Source organism: Stenella coeruleoalba, assembly GCF_951394435.1.
Source record: "Stenella coeruleoalba genome assembly, chromosome: 8".
Taxonomy (NCBI): Eukaryota; Metazoa; Chordata; class Mammalia; order Artiodactyla; family Delphinidae; genus Stenella; species Stenella coeruleoalba.
This window is the reverse complement of record NC_137154.1, coordinates 5188391-5207655: the sequence shown is the minus strand read 5'-3', so window position 1 is coordinate 5207655 and position 19265 is coordinate 5188391. Positions and strand designations below refer to the sequence as shown.

Genomic DNA, 19265 nt, shown 5'->3' with positions numbered 1-19265 from the left:
TACCAGGCCAGGATGGGCCATCTCCTGATGCAGAAGTGGCCCAGGACCTGTGTGGGCCCCACCACTGGCCAAGGTTCTGGGGTCCTTTGAACCCACAAAATGGCACAGAGGTGAGAAGTGCAGGACCAGGAAGGAAGACTTGAGCCCGGGGAGTGTCCACGAGTCCAGCACCACTAGTCCTGCTGGCTGCTGGGGGCAGGAGCTCTCCAAAAACAAGGCCAGTTGTAAGAGGCAGGCTTGAAAATCCTAAATCGCCTCTGATTTTGCTTTTCCCACACATAACCAGCACTAGACGCTTGACATGGAGCCTCCATCTGTACGCAGGTAAATAGAATACTTCCATTTAAAGTGGATGAGTCTAGGGACTTCCCTGGCGGTCCAGTGGTTAAGACTCCACACTTCCAGTGCAGGGGCTGTGGGTTCGATCCCTGGTTGGGGAACTAAGATTGCCCATGCCATGCAGCACAGCCAAAAAAAATAAAATGGATGAGTGTATCCAGCTCCTGACTTGATTCTCTCCCTTACTGCTGGGTCAGAGTGCAGCTCTAACGCCATTTTGTAACATGATAGAGTTCCAGTTTGCCCTGAGCAGGAAGTATCGACCCGAGGCCCCCACTGGTACTCAGTTTGGTTGTGTCGAGGTTACTCCTTGAAAGTAGCCCCTCCGTGCCCCAGAAAGTGTCTCCCACTTTGCTGAAGACACTAGCCTTGGCTGTGACTCAGTTGCCAGCGCCCAGCTCTGGGGCTCCGTTTGCCCACCCTCCCCCCACCTCTCACAGGCCCTTGCCCTGAGGGGCCCCAGCGGGTGCAGGCTTGGCCTGTCCAAAGTGCAGGCAGCTGGACAGTCGTGAGCCCCAGGTTGTGGGTGCTGCGATAGGACAAACTGCACGGAGCTCAGTAGCAGCAAGGTCATGGGGACACATCCAGCCACAGGAGGAGTGACAGCCAGGGCAGAGCATTGCCCAGTGCCTGCTGGGTGCGGGTCCCAGGCCCTGGCCCTTGGTGTCCTGCTGCCATTGAGGAAAGAGGCCCAGAGAAGGGCAGCCACCTGCCCAAAGGCCCAGACCACTGGACCTGGAGTCCAAGGTGGTGATCAGAAGCAGGAAGCTATAAGGACCTGTGTAATTGCGTGCGGCCTCACGCAAGGGGGAGGGGGTCCTAGAGGTGGGGACACGTAGGTGTTGGGCCCCAGGCCTGAGCGTATTGGGGTCTAATCAGCCCAGTGAGCCCTCTAGATGGTGGGTAGCCCCGGAGCTGGGCCTAGGCTGGGCATCTCCCTACGTCCCGGCCACGTAGATGTGCGCGGTTGGTGCTGGTCAGTGTCTGCTCCAGCCTCCGGGCCTCCTCGCCCGTATTAGGCGGCCCACAGCTCCGAATGGTCTCCCAGCCTGGAGCAAGGAAGCGAGGCCGCCAGGCAATCCTAGCCCAGGGCCTGCCTCCGACCCGCGCTCCAGCTCCCAGGACTCCGGGTGGGGGTTCGGGGCGGGCCAGGGGCGGAGCTTCCATGGCTCCGCCCCTCCGGCCCCGCCCGCCGCGGAAAGTGAGTTGCGTGGGCGCCGCGGCGGGGATCTCAGAGCTGGGAGTGCAGAGCTGCGCAGAGCAGCGCCGCGTGCAGCCGACCCGGGGGTAAGTGCCCCAGACGGGGGCTGCAGAGCCCCCAGTTCTGCCTACCACCCTCGCTTCCCACTGCCCTGGGAAGCGGAGGGTGTCGTGGCGCCCCAACCCAGCTGGGTCAGTAGAGGCAGCTCAATCGTCCGGCCCGCGGGTGTCAGCCGTTGCCGGGGGCCACAGAGGCGAAAGAGGAGAAAGAAGGCGAAAGAGGAGAAAGAGGAGAATGGGGGTGTTAACAGCCTATAACAAACAAGTAGTATTGAGCTCAGCTGTGCCGGGCTAGGCGGTGCTCAGAGCTTTCTCTGCTGCATCTTCCTGGCAGGGAGGGACCCATTCTACAGATGAGGAAACTGAGGCCCACCCAACTAGGAAGAGGCGGAGCTAGAAGAGAGCGCACGCAGACCCTCGTCTCCAGCCCAGCTCGTCGTGGCGGGCCAGGGGCTCAGAGGAGAGATCTGGTGGTTTTCTGCTGGAGTTGGCTTTAAGCCTCCAGCCTCCCAAGGGAGCAGGAGGAGAGGGGCACAGAGTGACTAGAGCCTGGACCCTGAAGGGTGGAGGCACCTTCGTTTGTTCTGTAAATGTCTCTGGGTGGCCCCTGGCTCAGGAAGGGGTCAGGGAGGATGAGGGGGAGGGGATGAGACAGTGAAGGCCTGAAATGCCAGGGGAGGGATCTGCCCAGGTCTCTGCACCCCTGTGCTCACCATGGCTTGTCCCATCCAAGGGACGTGCCCAGGCCGCAGGGCTGCTGCCCTGCCTGGATCCCCAGACCTAGCTCCCTACAACCCCCCTTTGGCCAGCCCAGCCTTTTGGGGTACCTGGGGCAGAGAACAGCCCTTCCCTGAGCGCATACTGTGGGCTGGGACTTCCAAACCTGCAGCCCCAGGGCCTGGCTCCTGCCTGGCTCCGTCCCCTGCTGACCCGTCTATAAAACAGGGCTACAGTGCCCCCTCCCCCAAGGATTGCTGTTAGATTTAAATGAGGTATTGCGGGCGAGGGAGTTACATGGGGGCCCTTGTTATTTTTATCTCCCCACCTAGGTCCTGTCTCTGGCGGGGTGGCCAAGTCCCATTCACCCAAAGAGGAAGTGGAGGCCCAGAGAGGGTGAGAGACTCCCCAAAGAACACACAGTAATCACAGCTTGGTAGGGCTCAGAGCCTTGGTCCCTGGCCCTCTTGCCCACCCTTCCCTGTTCAGGGCCTGCTGCTTCCACAGCCCGCAGCTGTCTCTCCCCATTCTCTCTTGTATTCTCCCGGGGCTGGGGAAGGGGCTGCTTTTCCTTTTTTTTTTTTTTTTCTTTTACATTTAAGTAAACCAGACCCAGGAGAGGAAGTGACCAACTAGGCAGGCCCCAGCCCAGCCCAGACAGCACTGGCAGGGTGTCAGATGTTCACCCTCTCAGCGGGGCTCTGGCCTGTTCCTGTCCCCTCCCCTCCCCCGCTCAATTTGCGAGCTAAGGAAACTGAGTCCCACAGAGGGGCAGGGGCCGGCCCTGGGCCCCAAGGGCAGTGGCCATGGAGCCCTGGCTTGTGGGCTGGGCGTCTACAGGGCCCAGGGAGGCTACCCTGGCGCTCCCCCTGCCCTGCGGGCGGCGATTAAGCAAAGGCCCGGCCAGGCCTTTCCTGCCCATTTCAGTTTCCACAGTTTCACTTTTGTTGGTTTCGACACCTGGAGGGCTCCTCCCTCAGCCCCTACCAGCTCGGCTGCTGCCGGACAGCCCGGGCCTCAGGGGAAGGTCCCGCTTCCTCAGCGCCCTCTGCCTGTCCTCTCTACCCTTCCTGAGTCCCAGAGGAGGCCCCCACCCCTCAGCGCCCACAGACCGGCAGGGAGGGAGGAGGGCCCTGGCTGCCTGTGGGGATGGGGCGGACCTCAGCCCTGCTGTTCCTGTCAAGGTTGCTCCCCAGGGTGGAAAGGCGAGGGCAGTCAGGTGGCCGGCGCTGGAGGTGGCCCTTGGCCTGGGGCCCCGAGGATGTGTAGGATCTCGGGTGAGGGCAGGTCACAGAGAGGGGACAGCAGGAGCAGGGGCCAGGTGTGAGAAGAGCCAGTGTCCCCAGGAGCCACTAGGGGTGGGGGGTAGGGGTCTCAGACGGGGCAGAGCCAGCTGGGAAGGAGCTTGACGTTGGACTGTGGGTCCGGCTGTAAGGTCAGCTCGCCGCTTACTTCCTGTGTGACCTCAGCACCCCGCTAAGCCATCCTGGGCCTCAGTCTCCCCATCTGTCAGATAGGGGTGGTAGCGGGACCTTGCAGGATCATGTGAACCAGAATTCACACCTGGTGGGGAACTGCCTGGGACCCCACCCGCCTGAGCTCCCACCCCTGTCGGCCCCACAGGACCATGGGCTCCATGTTCCGGAGTGAGGAGGTGGCGCTCGTCCAGCTCTTCCTGCCCACAGCTGCTGCCTACGCCTGCGTGAGCCAGCTTGGGGAGCTGGGCCTTGTGGAGTTCAGAGACGTGAGTGGGGCCGGGGTGGGCGTGAGGGGAGGCCTCGTTCTTGGGTGTCCCATACGGTGGACCATCTCCCCCAGACTGACCCCCGGCCCTGCTTGAATCCCGGCAACCTCTGCCATATATACTTTGCTCTCAGGCCGGCTTTACTCGTGGCTGAGACCGCCCTGTGCCAGCCTGGGTTCAGCCAGGCCTCCTGGGCCCTGCCTCGCCCTTCCCAGGCCACATGGGGTCTGGTGTGTCTTCACCTGGGCATCTGGAGGGTCACAGCGTACTCAGCACCTTTCTGGGGGAGGCAGCTATGGCCTGAGGAGAGCCGGGCCTGGGCCCTGGTGGGGGGACCTCCTTGGCCCTCTGCCTGGAAAACTGATCCCTCCGTTTGGCAACCACAGCTCAATGCCTCGGTGAGTGCCTTCCAGAGACGTTTCGTGGTAGATGTTCGTCGCTGTGAAGAGCTGGAGAAGACCTTCGGTGAGTTGGCCCTGGGCCCACACCCCAGGCACACTTCCTGGAGGAGGCGCCAGTCAAGCTTGATCTGAAAGGAAGAGTCCGAGTTGCCCAGGCGGACGGCAGAGAAGGGAGGTCCGGGCCAGGCCCTGCAGAGCCAGGACGGGGCAGCTGGGATCTTTGGGGTGTTCTTGGGTGAGCTGAGCAGAGGGTCCAGGCCAGGCCCGGCTTGGAAGAGGCCTTGAATACCGAATGAGGGCTCGGGACTTCACCCTCTGGGCGCCAGGAGCCACCCATAGGTTCCTAAGCAGGAGAGAAGCATGGACAGAACTTTTTCTGCTGCAGATGGACTGGGATGGGCAGAGGCCAGGATCCTGGGTCAGGTGCCCCCAAGGAGCAGCTGCTTGGCCCTGGGCAAGAGGGACCCCTGCCCTGGGTTCTATTCTGGAAACGCCTCTTAGGAGGGTCCTGCAAGGTGGGAGGATAGAGCATGTCTGTTTAATGGTTAGATTGACTGATAGGTTTTAAGTCATCAGGCAGGTACCCTGTGGGCCTCCATGCAAGCTCTCATCCCCTGCAGTGCTAGGGCCACCTGCCCGAAGACCGCTATGGGACCCAGGCCAGGGGCTGGGGACGGAGAGCAGCCCAGAAGAGCCCCAGGGCGGGGGGAGGCGGAGAAGACCTGCAGGGATGGAGGTTTAGCCTGAGGTTTTTCCGGGGTCTCAGACTCAGTGAATCAGTTAACTGGTGGCCAGCAGAGTTTGGGGTGGCAGTTGGAATTCCCTAGATGTTAGCCATCCCTTGGCTAATAGTGGCCATTGGCTGGTGGTGGCTCCTGAGCCGGCTCCCCGATGCCCGTCCCTCTGCACCCAGCCTTCCTGCAGGAGGAGGTACGGCAGGCTGGGCTGACGCTGCCTCTGCCTGAGGGGGCGCTGCCGGCGCCCTTGCCCCGCGACCTTCTGCACATCCAGGAGGAGACGGATCGCCTAGAACAGGAGCTCCGGGACGTGCGGGGCAACCGGCAGGCCCTGCGGGCCCAGCTCCACCAGCTGCAGCTCCACTCGGCTGTACTGGGCCAGGGCCATGGCCCCTCGGTCAGCTCCGGCCCGGGCAGGGCGTGGGGAGGGGCGGGGGCCCAGGCCCCACCTGGGCCGGGACTCATGGCGCCTCTCGGCTCCTAGTTGGCAGCCAGCCACACAGATGGGCCCCTGGAAAGAACACCCCTGCTCCAGTCCCCCGGGGGGCCACACCAGGACCTGAGGGTCAAGTAAGTGAGGGGCAGCTTCGCTCTCTTTCCGGTTGGTGCAGGGGTGAGGCAGGCCAGCTCGGACTTCTTGTCCAGGGCCCTCGTGCAGCCGCCCTCAGGCCTGGACTTCCCTTTGCCCCTGGGGGTCTCTTCTGGCCCTGCCTGGCGGGCTCCTGCCTCCTCTGTGCGGACGGGGGCAGTGTGCCTGGCCCGGGTGAGGGGGGGGAGGCCGGAGCAGCCCCTGCCCAGCCCCGCCCGTCCCTGCAGCTTCGTAGCAGGTGCCGTGGAGCCCCACAAGGCCGCCGCCCTGGAGCGCCTGCTCTGGAGGGCCTGCCACGGCTTCCTCATCGCCAGCTTCAGGGACGTGGAGCAGCAGCTGGAGGGGCCCGTGACGGTGAGCGGGCCGGGCGCGCAGGCCGGGGTGCGTGCTGGGTGGAGCCGGGACTGCAGGGTGATGTGCGCCCCGCTCCGGTAGGGTGAGCCTGCGACGTGGGTGACCTTCCTCATCTCCTACTGGGGCGAGCAGATCGGGCAGAAGATCCGCAAGATCACTGACTGGTGAGCCCCCGTCGGGTGGGGGGCTGGCCCCCCGCTGCCCTCATGCCCGGGCCCCTGCGTGTCACCTCCACCGAGCCCGCTCTGCCACACTGCCCTGTGGGCTCCCTTTAGACTCAGCCTCTGCAAGCCCTGGACCCTGTGCCCACCTCACCTCCCCGCTCCTCCCTGCCAGCTTCCACTGCCACGTCTTCCCATTTGTGGAGCAGGAGGAGGCCCGCCGCGCAGCCCTGCAGCAGCTGCAGCAGCAGAGCCAAGAGCTGCAGGAGGTGGGCGCCCGTGGCCTGGCTGTAGCCCTGCCTTCCCCCCGCCCCTCCCCTCCTGACACCCCTCCCCTGCCCCCCAGCTCCCCCTCCCCGCCCCTCCCCTCCTGACACCCCTCCCCCTCCCCGCCCCTCCCCTCCTGACACCCCTCCCCCTCCCCGCCCTCCCCTCCTGACACCCCTCCCCCTCCCCGCCCTCCCCTCCTGACACCCCTCCCCCTCCCCGCCCCTCCCCCCACCACCACTCCTCCTGACCCCCTGCTCTGGTCGCAGGTCCTGGGTGAGACGGAGCACTTCCTGAGCCAGGTGCTGGCCCGGGTGCAGAGATTGTTGCCGCCCTGGCAGGTGCAGATCCGCAAGATGAAGGCCGTGTACCTGGCCCTCAACCAGTGCAGCGTGAGCACCACGCACAAGTGCCTCATCGCCGAGGCCTGGTGTGCCACGCGCGACCTGCCCACCCTGCAGCAGGCGCTGCAGGGCAGCTCGGTGAGCATGGGGGGTGGTCTCCCGCCCTCCCCTACTGCCAGGCAGGGGCTGGTTTCCTCCACACAACACATCTCCCATTCCCGGTGCCATCAGCGCCGTGCCTTTGCCGGGACTCATCCTCCTCCAGGGAGTCCACCGTGATGGCCCTGGCCCAGCAAGCCCTCTTCCTGCCCCGACTTCCCAGAGGCCCTGGGATGGGCCGTCACACCCTGGAAGCTGCACTGGGTGTTAAGTTAGAAACCGGGTTCAAATCCAGGCTCTGCAGGTACTGGCCCTGTGACCTTGGGCCAACTGGAGGGAGCCTTGGGCTCATCTGTGAAATGGGCTTGCTGACCCTGCTTCCAGGGGTCGCCGGGCTAGGTGCTCACCTGTGGCCATGGGGCTCCCTCTCCTGGGCCACCTGGATGGGAGGAAGCACGCTTCTGTTTCCCGAGTGACTTTTGGGCCAATCTCTGGCCCTCCCTGAATCCCCCTGAACTGGGGCAGGTGGGGCTGGTCATGCTATTTCACAGGGAGAGGAGGGGCTGCCCTGGGTCCCCTGGCTCCCACCCAGCGAGTCCCCACAGTGCTCTCTATCTCTAGCTGGCTGTGGCTGGAGGGTCCGAGCATCCCTGAAGGCCCCTGCCATCAGTCTTGTCTGTCTGTCTGCCTGCCGGGTGCCCCAGAGCGAGGCGGGTGTGAGCGCCGTGGTTCACCGCATCCCCTGCCGAGACATGCCCCCCACGCTCATCCGTACCAACCGCTTCACGGCCAGCTTCCAGGGCATCGTGGACGCCTATGGTGTGGGCCGCTACCAGGAGGTCAATCCCGGTGAGAGCCACCACGTCCCCAGCCCTGGCCTTCGGGAGGCTCAGCTGCTGCCCTGGGTGGAAGCATGGGAGGGCTGCGTCGCCACCTGGGCCTGCCCCGCCCTCCTGAGGTGAGGGGCGCACTCCTGGTCATGTTCTTGGGGGTCCAGTGGAGGCACTTCACGTTTATCCCCCACAGACACCCCCACTGCCCTGCTGTTAAGCTAACAGGGGAACCAGCAGAGTTGTGCAAAGGATAGCAGCTTTGTAGTAGGAATGGACCAGGTTGGAGGTCCTACTCACTTACTTTGATGAGTTTCTTAGCTTCTCTGAGCCTCAGTTTCCTCATCTATAAAATGGGGATGATGGTACATACCTGAGCGGTGTTGGGAAGATTAATGATCGCCAAAGGTTGCAAACCAGTGGTCCACGAGGCCAGCATCAGTCTGCAGACGTGTTTTGCTTGGCCACGTTGTCTGGCCACGTTGAAAGGTTTGAATTGGGTGCAGCCCCAGGTCAGGTTCTCCCAGAAGCAGACCCTGAGATGGGGTCTCTGATGCAAGTGGCCTATTAAGAGAGGTGTTCCTGGGAGAAACCAGTAAGGGACCTTAGGGGACGGGGAAGCAGGCAGGAAGGGGAGAGCTGAGTAGGGCCAATCTCAGGTGAAGCCCAGCCTCAGCCTGAGCCTGCAGGGAGCTCTAGAGCATGAAGGACACTATGGAGTGTCCACCTCAAGGCTGATGAGCAGGGCTTTCAAACCCAGCGCCCTCAGTCGTCTGCCAGCCCTCGCGGGTGGGCAGTGAGGCCGTCAGCTCCAGGCACGTCCACCTGGGTGCTCACTGGCCTGGCGAGGCTGCTGCTCTCTAAGTGGCCCACTGGGCAGAGGGTTGCACAGAGCTGCCAAGGGAGCTGCGGCCGCCTGGGCAGAGCCTCAGTGTCTGCTGTGGGCGCCAGGGTTTAAAGTGGGAGTTTTTGCAAAAGTCTGCATTTTCTCAAGACTGGCGAAAAGTGAGAGATTTGGCGACATGGTCCACCTCCAACAGGCTGGAGCTGGGTGGTGGCAGCCCCCTCCCGTTTGCCAGTGCCCGTCCCGAGGGCAGCAGGCACTGGCTTTCCTCCCTTTCTGGCCCCCTCCTCCTTCCTGAGGCCTGTGGGACCTGGCCTGTCATCCGCCAGGTTCCTCTCCCTCCAGACACCACCCTCCCTGCAGAAGGCTGGCTGCGGTGTGGCCAGTGGCCCAGCATCCCCCGTGTCACTGGGTAGGGGCTGCAGTGCATCTCTGTGTGAGCCCAAAGAATGGGTGTGAGGGTGAACCGTGATGAGGTCCCTTATGGGAGGCCAGGGAGGGGTCCTGCCTCATCCAGTGGGCAAGAGGCAGGGTTTGGGATCCCCGGGGCGGTACAGGCAGCACATGAGGATGGAATCCAGGGCCGTGTGGACTGAGACCAGGGTCACGTGGTCCTCTGGGGCCTGCTGACCCTGCAGGACCAGCATCTGGGAGCTTGACGTGGGGCCCCCAGCCCATTTCACCTGCCCGTAGTCCCTCTGCGTTAGCGGATGCCAGTCTGGTTAGAGCAGGCCTGATCACCAGATATCCATGGTTGGTAATACGCCACCAGCTCTCAAAGCAGCAGCTTTGCGGAGTATTCGTTTCCTAGGGCTGCTGTGACAAAGCCTGACAGATGGGGCGGCTGAAATGATAGGTATTTATCGTCACTCAGTTCTGGAGGCTGGAAGTCTGAGATCAAGGTGTCGGCAGGGCTGGTTCCTTCTGAGAGCTGTGAGGGAGCATGTGTTCAGGCCGCTCTCCTCGGCTTGCAGACAGCTGTCTTCATGTTTCTATGGCATTCTCCCAGTGTTTGTGTCTAAGGTCTAAATTTCCCCCTTTTTATAGGGACACCGGTTATATTTGATTAGGACCCACCCTAATGACCTCATTTTCACTGGGTTACAACTGTAAAGGTTGTATTTCCAAAGAAGGTCACTGTCTAAGGTACTGGGGGTTAGGACTCCAACATATCTTTTGCTGGAGGGGGGGACACAATTCAACCCATAACTGGGATGTGCGTTAGAATCCTAACACCTATGAGAAAATGTCCCCATTTTACTAAAGGGAAGCTGAGGTCCCAGAGGTTAAGTGACCAACTCGGCCTTCTGGAACTTGCCATGTGCCAGCCAGGACTACCACTGGGCTCTCTGTGCTTCTGCTTTAAGCTCTTCTCATAAATAATAATAGCTAGAACTGCTAACGTTATATTGAGCATTTATGGTTTTCCAGGTACTGTCCATGGATAAAGTCATTTATAACAGCCCTATAAAGTGGTGGTATTTTTATCTCCATTTTGCAGATGGGGAATGGAGGTTCAGAGAGGTTAAGATACTAGCCCAAGGTTGCACAGCTAGTAAGTGCCTGGATCTTGAGTGCAGGCAGGTGGTGTGGCATCCCTGCCTGGCTACACCACCTTCATGTCTCCTGGGGCCCCGGAGCCTGGCTTGGGGAGCCTGTGTGGCATCCTGTACAGGGATGGGGGTCCTGGCTGACCGCGTGGCCCCTCTGCCCGCAGCACCCTACACCATCATCACCTTCCCCTTTCTCTTCGCCGTCATGTTCGGTGACGTGGGCCACGGGCTGCTCATGTTTCTCTTCGCCCTGGCCATGGTGCTGGCCGAGAACCGGCCAGCCGTGAAGACGGCGCAGAACGAGGTGAGGGGCGACGGGGTGGTGGACGGGGCGGGGTGGGGGTGGGGGGGTCCGGGCACAGCAGGGGGCCCAGGCTGGCTCTCGCCACGCCTCTCTGCACCCCCAGATCTGGAGGACCTTCTTTGAGGGCCGCTACCTGCTCCTGCTCATGGGCCTGTTCTCCGTCTACACCGGCTTCATCTACAACGAGTGCTTCAGCTGCGCCACGGCTGTCTTCCCCTCGGGCTGGAGCGTGGCGGCCATGGCCAACCAGTCGGGCTGGAGGTGAGGCCCGGCCGTGCCCGCCCCGCAGCCCTGAGGCCCCCGGGCCCCTGACCAGCCCGCCTGCTCTTGTCACAGTGACGCCTTCCTGGCCCAGCAGCCGCTGCTCTCCCTGGACCCCAATGTCACCGGCGTCTTCCTGGGACCGTACCCCTTCGGCATCGACCCGGTGAGTCCCGGCCGCCTGTCGGAGGCGGTGGCGGGCAGGAGGGCGGGTCCGGGGCTCCCCGCTTGCCCAGCCCCTCCCAAGCACCAGGCCCAGTTCCGGGTACAGGAGGCAGGAGCCCCCCTAGACCAGGGCCTGCGTGGCAGGGGGGCCTGCACTGCAGCCACTTGAAAAGCAGAGAAGCGAGTCCCAGTGAGGGCAGCCTTCTGTAACCCCCTCTGTGCCAGGCAGGCACCGTTCTGAGCCCTTGTTGAATTGACTTGATGTCTAGTGCTCGTGACAGCTCCATGGGAGCACGTTAGTGCCGTCCCCATTTTACAGGTGAGGAAGCTGAGGTTACACGCCCAAGGTCACCCAGCTAGGAAGAACTGGGGTTGGGGCCCAGGCTGCTTGGCCCAGTCTGTGCTCTTAACTGTTCCCCTCTGCTGCCCCTCGTCGGGCAGGTGATGGGTTGTGCAGAGGCCCTGGAGGGGCAGACAGGCAGATGGGAGTGACTCGGGTGGAGAGGCCCCTTCACGACACCCATCCCTCTTGCCACCACAGGTCTGGAGCCTGGCTGTCAACCACCTGAGCTTCCTCAACTCCTTCAAGATGAAGATGTCTGTCATCCTGGGGGTCACCCACATGACCTTCGGGGTGGTCCTGGGAGTCTTCAACCACATGTGAGGACCGGGGCCTTGGGGTGGGGGGCCAGGCAGGGCCAGGGCGACCTGGTGACCCGGCTCCCCTCCTGCCCCAGGCACTTCGGCCAGTGGCACCGGCTGCTGCTGGAGACCCTCCCCGAGCTGGTCTTCCTGCTGGGGCTGTTCGGCTACCTCGTCTTCCTGGTCGCCTACAAGTGGCTGCGAGTCACGGCCGCCAGCGCGGCCTCGGCCCCCAGCATCCTCATCCACTTCATCAACATGTTCCTCTTCTCCAGCAGCCCCACAAACCGGCCACTTTTCTCCGGGCAGGTAGGCTGGGGCGGGGGTGGGGGTGGGGCGGCGGGGGTGGGGGGCTCACACCCCGCCCTGGGGCCCCCTGGTGGCTGGGCCTCTCAGCTGCAGGATCCTCTTCCGAGAAGTGGGATGCAGGCCTGAGGCCGTGAGACAGGGAGGTCAAGGGGGCCTCCCTGGGAGCTCCCAGCAGGGGTGGTGGCTTCTATGCCCAGAGGAATTCCACACGGGGCGAAGTCCCTGCCTGGTGAGGGGCCCTGGGCTGGAGTGGGCTGCGGGCTCCCCGGGCCCCTGGGGAATCGCGTGGCCCGAGCTGGCCGGTGGCTCGCAGGGGCGCCCTGACCATCGCCCCCTCCTCCCCTGCAGGAAGTGGTGCAGCCCACGCTGGTGGTCCTGGCCCTGGCCATGGTGCCCGTCCTGCTGCTTGGCACGCCCTTGTTCCTGCACCGGGAGCACCGCCGCTGCCACTCTCGGAGGAGGCAACAGCCGGTAGAGGCAGGGGAGCCTGGGGGTGGGGTCCTGTCCGGGACGTGAGCCCCATCTGGGGCTGGGGGTCTGTGATGCCGCTGCACCACCTCTAGGATAAGGACACAGCCGGGCTTCTGGACCTGCCTGACACGTCCCTGGCCAGCCAGGGCTCTGATGAGGAGAAGGCAGGATGCCCAGGGGACCAGGCGGAGGCCGAGGTGGGTATGGTGCCTTCCTGAGTAGGGGATGGCTTCGGCCCCACCTGCCCCTCACTGCCACCTGTCCCCCCAGTTTGTCCTGTCCGAGGTGTTCATGCACCAAGCCATCCACACCATCGAGTTCTGCCTGGGCTGCATCTCCAACACGGCCTCCTACCTGCGCCTTTGGGCCCTGAGCTTGGCCCACGCCCGTGAGTCCTGCTCCTTCCCACACCCGGCTGCTGGATGCGTGGCCCCCTCTGGTCGCTTCTTTTTTTTTTTTTTGCGGTACATGGGTCTCTCACGGTTGTGGCCTCTCCCGTTGCGGAGCACAGGCTCTGGACACGCAGGCCCAGCGGCCATGGCTCACGGGCCCAGCCGCTCCGCGGCATGTGGGATCTTCTCAGACCGGGGCACGAACCTGTGTCCCCTGCATCGGCAGGCGGACCCTCAACCACTGCGCCACCAGGGAAGCCCTGGTCGCTTCTTAGTATCCCTGTCTGTAAAGGGGGGACGTTGGAGGAGGTCCCCCGCTGGCCCACAGGGAGGGCGGGCTTCGGGACGCCAAGGTGGCTTGGTGGTCCCCACGGTTCCCTCCTCCACCTGCAGAGCTGTCACAGGTCCTGTGGGCCATGGTGATGCGAGCCGGCCTGAGCCTGGGCGGCGAGATGGGTGTGGCGGCTGTGGTGCTGGTCCCCGTCTTCGCCGCCTTCGCCGTGATGACTGTGGCCATCCTGCTGGTGATGGAGGGGCTCTCGGCCTTCCTGCACGCGCTGCGGCTGCACTGGTGAGTGGCCGCCTGGCTGGTGTGGGCAGCACGGTGTGGGGGGGGGGGCGGAGGGCGTCCCCTCACCCGCTCTCCCTTCTCACCCCAGGGTGGAGTTCCAGAACAAGTTCTACTCGGGTACTGGCTACAAGCTGAGCCCCTTCACCTTCGCCGTGGAGGGTGAATAGTGCCCACAGCCCTGCCCTTGCCTTGCTGAGCAGGGAAGAAATAAAGGGGAAGGCCCAGGGCCCGTGTCTTGGTCTTGTCTGGGAGGCAGGGGCTGGGGCTGCTGGGTGTGGAGGAGCCTGGGCTCTGGCATGGGCTGGTCCTGCCCCTGGGAGCCTTTTGGTTGGATGGACACCACGCCAGCCTCTGTGCCCGTCTCCCTTATGTCTGTCTCTGCAGCTGAAGTTGGTGGGGGGTGGGGGGAGGTGGGAGCCACTGGTCTACGACCTGGGGCCTCAGGATGTCAGGATAGGACCCATGAGCACATCTGCAACGATCCCAGTCTCTTGGGGGTGAAGGGGGGCAGAACTAGGCCCAGGGAGGGCTGTTTCCAGTACATTCTAGCTCAGAAAGATTGTCCTCCCAGGCTGGGCCAGGGGGAGTGAGCTCCCCATCCTTGGGGGATATGCAAACTGGCTGTACGATGATGTCTGGGCTACCCTGGGTATGGAGGGTGGTGCCTGGCACCAGTCAGCCAATATTCTCACGTGCCTGTGCTGGCGCTGGCCCCCGGCACTCAAGATGCTCTGCAGCAGAGAGCAGCCTGGGACACCTGAGCCGGACCCGGCGCTCCACATGGGACAGTGGTGTCACACCCAAGGCCAGCTTCCCGCAGACAAGGGCAGAGGCTCGTCCAGGGCACCCTGAGAATTGCCCAGGGCTCCGAAGGTCAGAAAAGGGCAGAGCCGGACTCCAGGCCCTGCCTCCCCAGAGGCCACAGTCTTCCCCCATCCCTCCCTGGTGGGCAGTCCTGCTGCCAGGCCATCCTTCCGCTGGGGGGAGGGTGGTGGCATCCTCGGGCCTCTCTGGTCTGGGTCCCACCCCCAGCTGGGTGGCAGAGCCAGTGCTTCCCAGAGGCCTCGTTTTCTCCTGCTGAGGAGCTGCCAAGTAGTTCTTCCGGCTGGAGGCCCTGGGAACAAAGGCTGCCTTGAAGGCAGAGACGCCCTGGGCGCGGCGAGCCGGGAGGCCTGGCCCCATAACCTGGCCCCGTCACCGTGGCTCTCAGTCTGGCCAGTTGCCGGGAGGAGCCTGTCCCTCCAGAGCCCAGGGCTGCCCCGCTCAGGGCCCCCAGATGCTGGGCTGGGGTATGAGGGGCTGTCTGGCTGCAGTATGACACGCCTGGCAGAGACTTGGCTCCAGGAAACGTTGAGCAGTGTCTGGTTAGGAACAGAGGGGGTGGTGTGCGTCTCAGGATCTGGCCCAAGCCCAGGACTCGAAGCTCTACCTTCCTGGGGAGCAGAGCTGTGCAGAGACTCGCAGGGTGGGGCAGGTGAGGGGAACCCTAAGCAGGGGCTCAGCGCCGAGAATGTGGCATGTTTCGGGGGTGGGTGGCAGGTGTGACCCCAGGGAGACACTAGCTGGCCCTGCCCTGGCTGTGACGCGTGGACAGCCTGGCTGGAGAAGGCTGGCTGCTGGGGAACCAGCATGCGCAAAGGCACTGGAGGGGGCGCCCCTGGGGCGTGGGGGTCACATCAGGAGACACAGAGATGGGGGGGTCACCTGCACTGGGGACAGGCCTGCTCGGGCAAGTGTACGGTCTAATCCAGGAGGATGACTGAGCGAACAGATGGGCATCCCAGGAATTCCACATACAGAGAATGCAAGTGATAGCCAGCGAGTGGATGTGAGGGAGACTGACCCCAAAGCCACCTGGCAGAGGAAAGCGCGAGAGGGCCTGGTATCTTAGGGACGAGAGAGGCTGGGGGCAGGGGGCGGGCAAGGCCGGTCGGACCCTGTGGGCACAGGCAGGAGCTGGGAGCTGTGTTCTAAGATCTCACACACAGGGCAGCAGCATCTAGGGCTGTTGGGTTTTTTAAAAGAACTTTATTTTTGGCTGCACTGGGTCTTCGTTGCTGCACGCGGGCTTTCTCTAGTTGCGGTGAGCGGGGGCTACTCTTCTTTGTGGTGCGGGGGGTTCTCACTGCGGGGGCTTCTCTTGTTGTGCAGCATGGGTTCTAGGCGCACAGGCTTCAGTAGTTGTGGCACGCAGGCTCAGTATTTGTGGCTCGCGGGCTCTAGAGCGCAGGCTCAGTAGTTGTGGCGCACGGGTTTAGCTGCTCCGTGGCATGTGGGATCTTCCCAGACCAGGGCTCGAACCTGTGTCCCCTGCACTGGCAGGCGGATTCTTAACCACTGTGCCACCAGGGAAGTCCCTAGGACTCAGTTTTATTGCTTGGATATCATAACACACTCACCTGGTTAAAACTTTCGGTGTCTAGCAGGCCAGGCAGCGGAAGTCCCCCTCCTGCCCTGACCCAGCCGCTCAGTTCCCTCCTGGACAGCCCGGTGCTCCCCCCTCCCTCCCGCCCAAGGGCTTCGCCTCCGGAGCTGGGTGGACGCACTGGAGACCTCCCCGAGACTAGGGATGCATCCGAGGGTGACAGCAGAGGATGAGCTTTTATGTTTTTTATTGTTTGTATAGTACAGTCTTTGTGGTAGCAGGAATGTATGCACAAAAAACAATTCAAATAAGAGTTCAGAGTGGAAAAAAAAAATTTATCCCAAAGGATTTTTAATACATATGGATTTCACAGCTATACTCTATCCCCGCCCCCATACTCCACATACAGGCTGCGGTTTCCCATCAGAACGACCACATGAGGTACACTGGGGAGCAGTGAGGGCAAGGTTTCCCTCCCGCACCCAGCACACCGAGGCCCCAGCACCAGGGCGACAGGAGGCTTCCCTGGGGCACGACCATGCCTGGGGGCGGGCAGCTGGCCCTGTCACAAGAGCCCAGCTCCAGGCTGAGCAGAGGTGGAGGGGAAAAGGCTGCAGAGTGTGGGACAAAGCAGCCCGCTCCCTACCAGGAAAGCGGATTGGGCAGTGGGGTGCCGGGGTGGGCATGTGTGTCCACGTGTCCCCGTGCAGCCTGCTGGCCCTCTGTGGCCACGGCCCACTGCCTGCCCCAGAGCCGGGGTTAATAAAGCACTTTCAGTTAGAGGGCATGGCGGGGCTGCATCCAGTTAGGGTGAGATTCATCTGAGATTCATCTGCAGAGGAAAACACGGATGACAGGCAGCAGTCAGCGGGCAGCCACAGTCATCCCCGCCTCTGTGCACCTCGGGGGCGGTCTGCATCTCCCAGGACCCCGGTCAGGCCACGGGGCATCGGCAGTGTCGCTGCCCACTCGCCGCCCTACACACCCGTTACCTACAGAAAGCCCGGTCGGCACTGTTCACCAGCGCGGTCATTAACATCCTTTAAAGATCAACATTAACCAAAAGGCACCTGCAGTGACACTGCTTACTCTTGCTGTCTGCCCCACCTGACTGAAGTAGAAAATGCCTTCTCTAGATTAAGGGGGTCTGAGATGTTGCACTATTGCACTAGTGTACTATAATTCTGCTTCCTGATCTCATGTCAGAGTCCTAGAGAAATCGTAAACAAGATATGAAATAAATGTTCCTCAATTTTAATACAGTCTTTCGTATCATACACATCTGTGTTCGGCAGCGAGACGTCCGAGCCTTCTTGCTGCAGATACAGTAGTCGGAGCACAGAGGGAGCCTCGGGCTCGGCCGCCCCCGCGCAGTCCAGGGATGCAGCGCAGGCAGGCCTCCCCAGTCACACCCCAAGCTTCCTCTTCTGGTCGAAATAGGCATCGAACCTGGCCTGGGCATACTCCTAGGAGACAGAAGGAAGAGGGGCCTCACCAAGGGTCCCGCCCGCCCCCCCCGCACAGAGCAGAGCAGCTCCGTGTGCTGCAGGCCATCCAGGAGCCGCGCTGCTCTCAGGACGGTCCTCTCCCGCTGGCAGCAGCCCCGGTCACCGCCTTCCCTTTACCCTCAACGTTCCCCACTCGATCAGCTGCGCCGGCCCGGCCCTGCCATCCCAGACAGGAGACGGGACTTCTGTCTATGTATCTGGTGCAGCATGGTTCACCGACTCATTCACCTTGAACGCTACAGACGCGGACTGACAGACACAACAGAGGCTTCTCTGTCAAAGCCCAAGGTCCCTGGGGCGTTAGCAAGGGTAGACAGACGGTAGGTGCCACCTGTTTGCTGCAGCACCATTACTAAAAGGACACCAGGAGGGAAGTGAGAAAACCTGGCCAGCCACCGGGCCCCTGGGTCCCTTGCCCTGTCTGCCCACCGGTGTGCAGAACACAGTCTCTCAAGGGCCACTCCAAATCGAAAAGTCTGCAGTGCTAACTGCCAAGATCACAGCACCACTTCAAAAAAAATTAACGTTGAGGTATAATTTATATACCACAAAGCTTAACTCATTTAAAACGTGCGGTGTTCGCTAATGCACACACCTAGCTCAACGCCAACACCACAATCACCCTCAAGGTCCTCCTGGGTCTCTGTAGTCAAGCCCACCAGATCGCGACAGAAAGCTTCCACGTGAGTGTGTAATCGTCCGCTACGTCCCCTCTGGTGTCTGGCTTGTGACTAAGACACATCCACGCTGCCGTGGGCGGCAGTGTTCGTGGCTGAGTAGTTTTCTGTGATACGGCTCCAACACAGTGTGTTCACCCAGTCATCTGCTGATGGGCATGTAGGTTGCTTCCAGTTTGGCGCTACTGAAAATAAAGCTGCTGTGAGCACTTGAATACAAGTCTTGGCGTGGAAACAGGCTTTCATTTCTCTTGGATCAATACCAAAGAGAGGGACTGCTGGGTTGTATGGTAAGTGTAGGGTTTTTTTTTTGTTTTCTTTTCTTTTTAACTTTTAATTTTATTGAAGTACAGTCGATTTAAATTTACTTATTTATTTTGGAGGCTGCTTTGGGTCTTTGCTGCCGTGCACGGGCTTTCTCTAGTTGCAGCGAGCAGGGCCTACTCTTCATTGCGGCATGCGGGCTTCTCATTGCGGTTGCTTTTCTTGTTGTGGAGCACGGGCTCTAGGTGTGCGGGCTTCAGTAGCTGTGGCACGTGGGCTCAGTAGTTGTGGTGCATGGGCTTAGTTGCTCCGTGGCACGTGGGATGTTCCCAGATCAGGGATTGAACCCGTATCCCCTGCGTTGGCAGGCGGATTCTTAACCACTGTGCCACCAGGGAGGTCCCGGTAAGTGTATGTTTGACTTTATAAGAGGCTGTCCAACTGTTTTCCACGCTGGTTTCACCCTTTTACATTCCCACCAGCAATGTATATGAGGTCAGCTGCTCCACAGTCTTGCCAACATTTGGTATCGTGAGTTTAAGTTGTAGCCATTGTCATGGGTGTGCAAGGCATCTCACTGGGGCTTTAACTTGCATTTCCTTTATGACTTTGTATCAAGCAGATGAAAAGATGCTTACTGGCCATTAGTTTACCTTCCGTGTAGTGTTCAAATCTTTTGTCCACTTATAAAGTAGGTTGTTTGGTTTCTTGCTGAGTTATGAGTTCTTTATATATTCTAAATACAAGTCCTTTGTCAGATATAAATTTGCCTTACTTTCTCCCAGTCCGTGGCTGGGCTTTTCATTTTCTTAATGGTGTCTTTCAAAGAACAAAAGTTTTAAATTTTGATTAAGTCCAATTTACTGTATTTTTTTTTCTTTGAGGGTTAGTGCTTTATGTGACCTAAGAAATCTTTGCCACAGTTATGAAGCTTCTCTCCCGTTTTAGCTTTTACACTTAGGTCTATTACCTGTTTCAAGTCAATTTCTGTGTAGAGTGCAAGTTCACAGTTCATTATTTTTTTCCATATGGCTTATTCGGTTGTCCCCGCATCATTTCTGGAAAATCTAATCCTTCCACAATGCATTACCTTGGCC

The 19265-nt window shown here is 61.1% G+C and overlaps 2 protein-coding genes across 4 annotated transcripts in view; one reads left to right on the top strand and one right to left on the bottom strand.

Annotated features, from left to right (window-relative positions):
- Positions 1-1568: 1568 nt before the first annotated feature.
- TCIRG1 (T cell immune regulator 1, ATPase H+ transporting V0 subunit a3) lies at positions 1569-13581 on the top strand. Of its 2 annotated transcripts, XM_079929327.1 has the most exons (21): positions 1569-1626; positions 2649-2712; positions 3940-4060; positions 4447-4525; positions 5375-5595; positions 5683-5768; positions 6015-6141; positions 6223-6305; positions 6478-6571; positions 6839-7051; positions 7717-7861; positions 10404-10543; positions 10647-10804; positions 10880-10970; positions 11511-11629; positions 11707-11920; positions 12269-12391; positions 12484-12588; positions 12662-12779; positions 13177-13354; positions 13443-13581. In XM_079929327.1, exons 3-21 carry the CDS (start codon positions 3944-3946, stop codon positions 13519-13521), a joined length of 2490 nt encoding a protein of 829 aa, XP_079785453.1. In that variant the 5' UTR covers positions 1569-1626; positions 2649-2712; positions 3940-3943; the 3' UTR covers positions 13522-13581. The 2 variants fall into 2 exon arrangements, with proteins under 2 accessions (XP_079785453.1, XP_079785454.1); XM_079929328.1 differs by lacking the exon at positions 2649-2712.
- A 2375-nt stretch (positions 13582-15956) lies between these two features.
- Positions 15957-19265, bottom strand: part of CHKA (choline kinase alpha) — a 63216-nt gene continuing 59907 nt past the window's right edge. For both annotated transcript variants that reach the window (XM_079928637.1, XM_079928638.1), the window contains one exon: positions 15957-17185. In XM_079928637.1, coding sequence (XP_079784763.1) covers positions 17126-17185 — 60 coding nt within the window. In that variant the 3' untranslated portion in view covers positions 15957-17125. The remainder of the gene's footprint in view (positions 17186-19265) is intronic.

What these genes read in the sequence shown, in the direction of transcription:
- TCIRG1 (XM_079929328.1), top strand. Translation starts at nt 3,944, where the DNA reads ATGGGCTCCATGTTCCGGAGTGAGGAGGTGGCGCTCGTCCAGCTCTTC. An exon ending in GCCTTGTGGAGTTCAGAGAC is followed by an intron (nt 4,061 to 4,446) that starts GTGAGTGGGGCC and finishes TGGCAACCACAG; the next exon opens with CTCAATGCCTCGGTGAGTGC. An exon ending in CTGGGAGTCTTCAACCACAT is followed by an intron (nt 11,630 to 11,706) that starts GTGAGGACCGGG and finishes CTCCTGCCCCAG; the next exon opens with GCACTTCGGCCAGTGGCACC.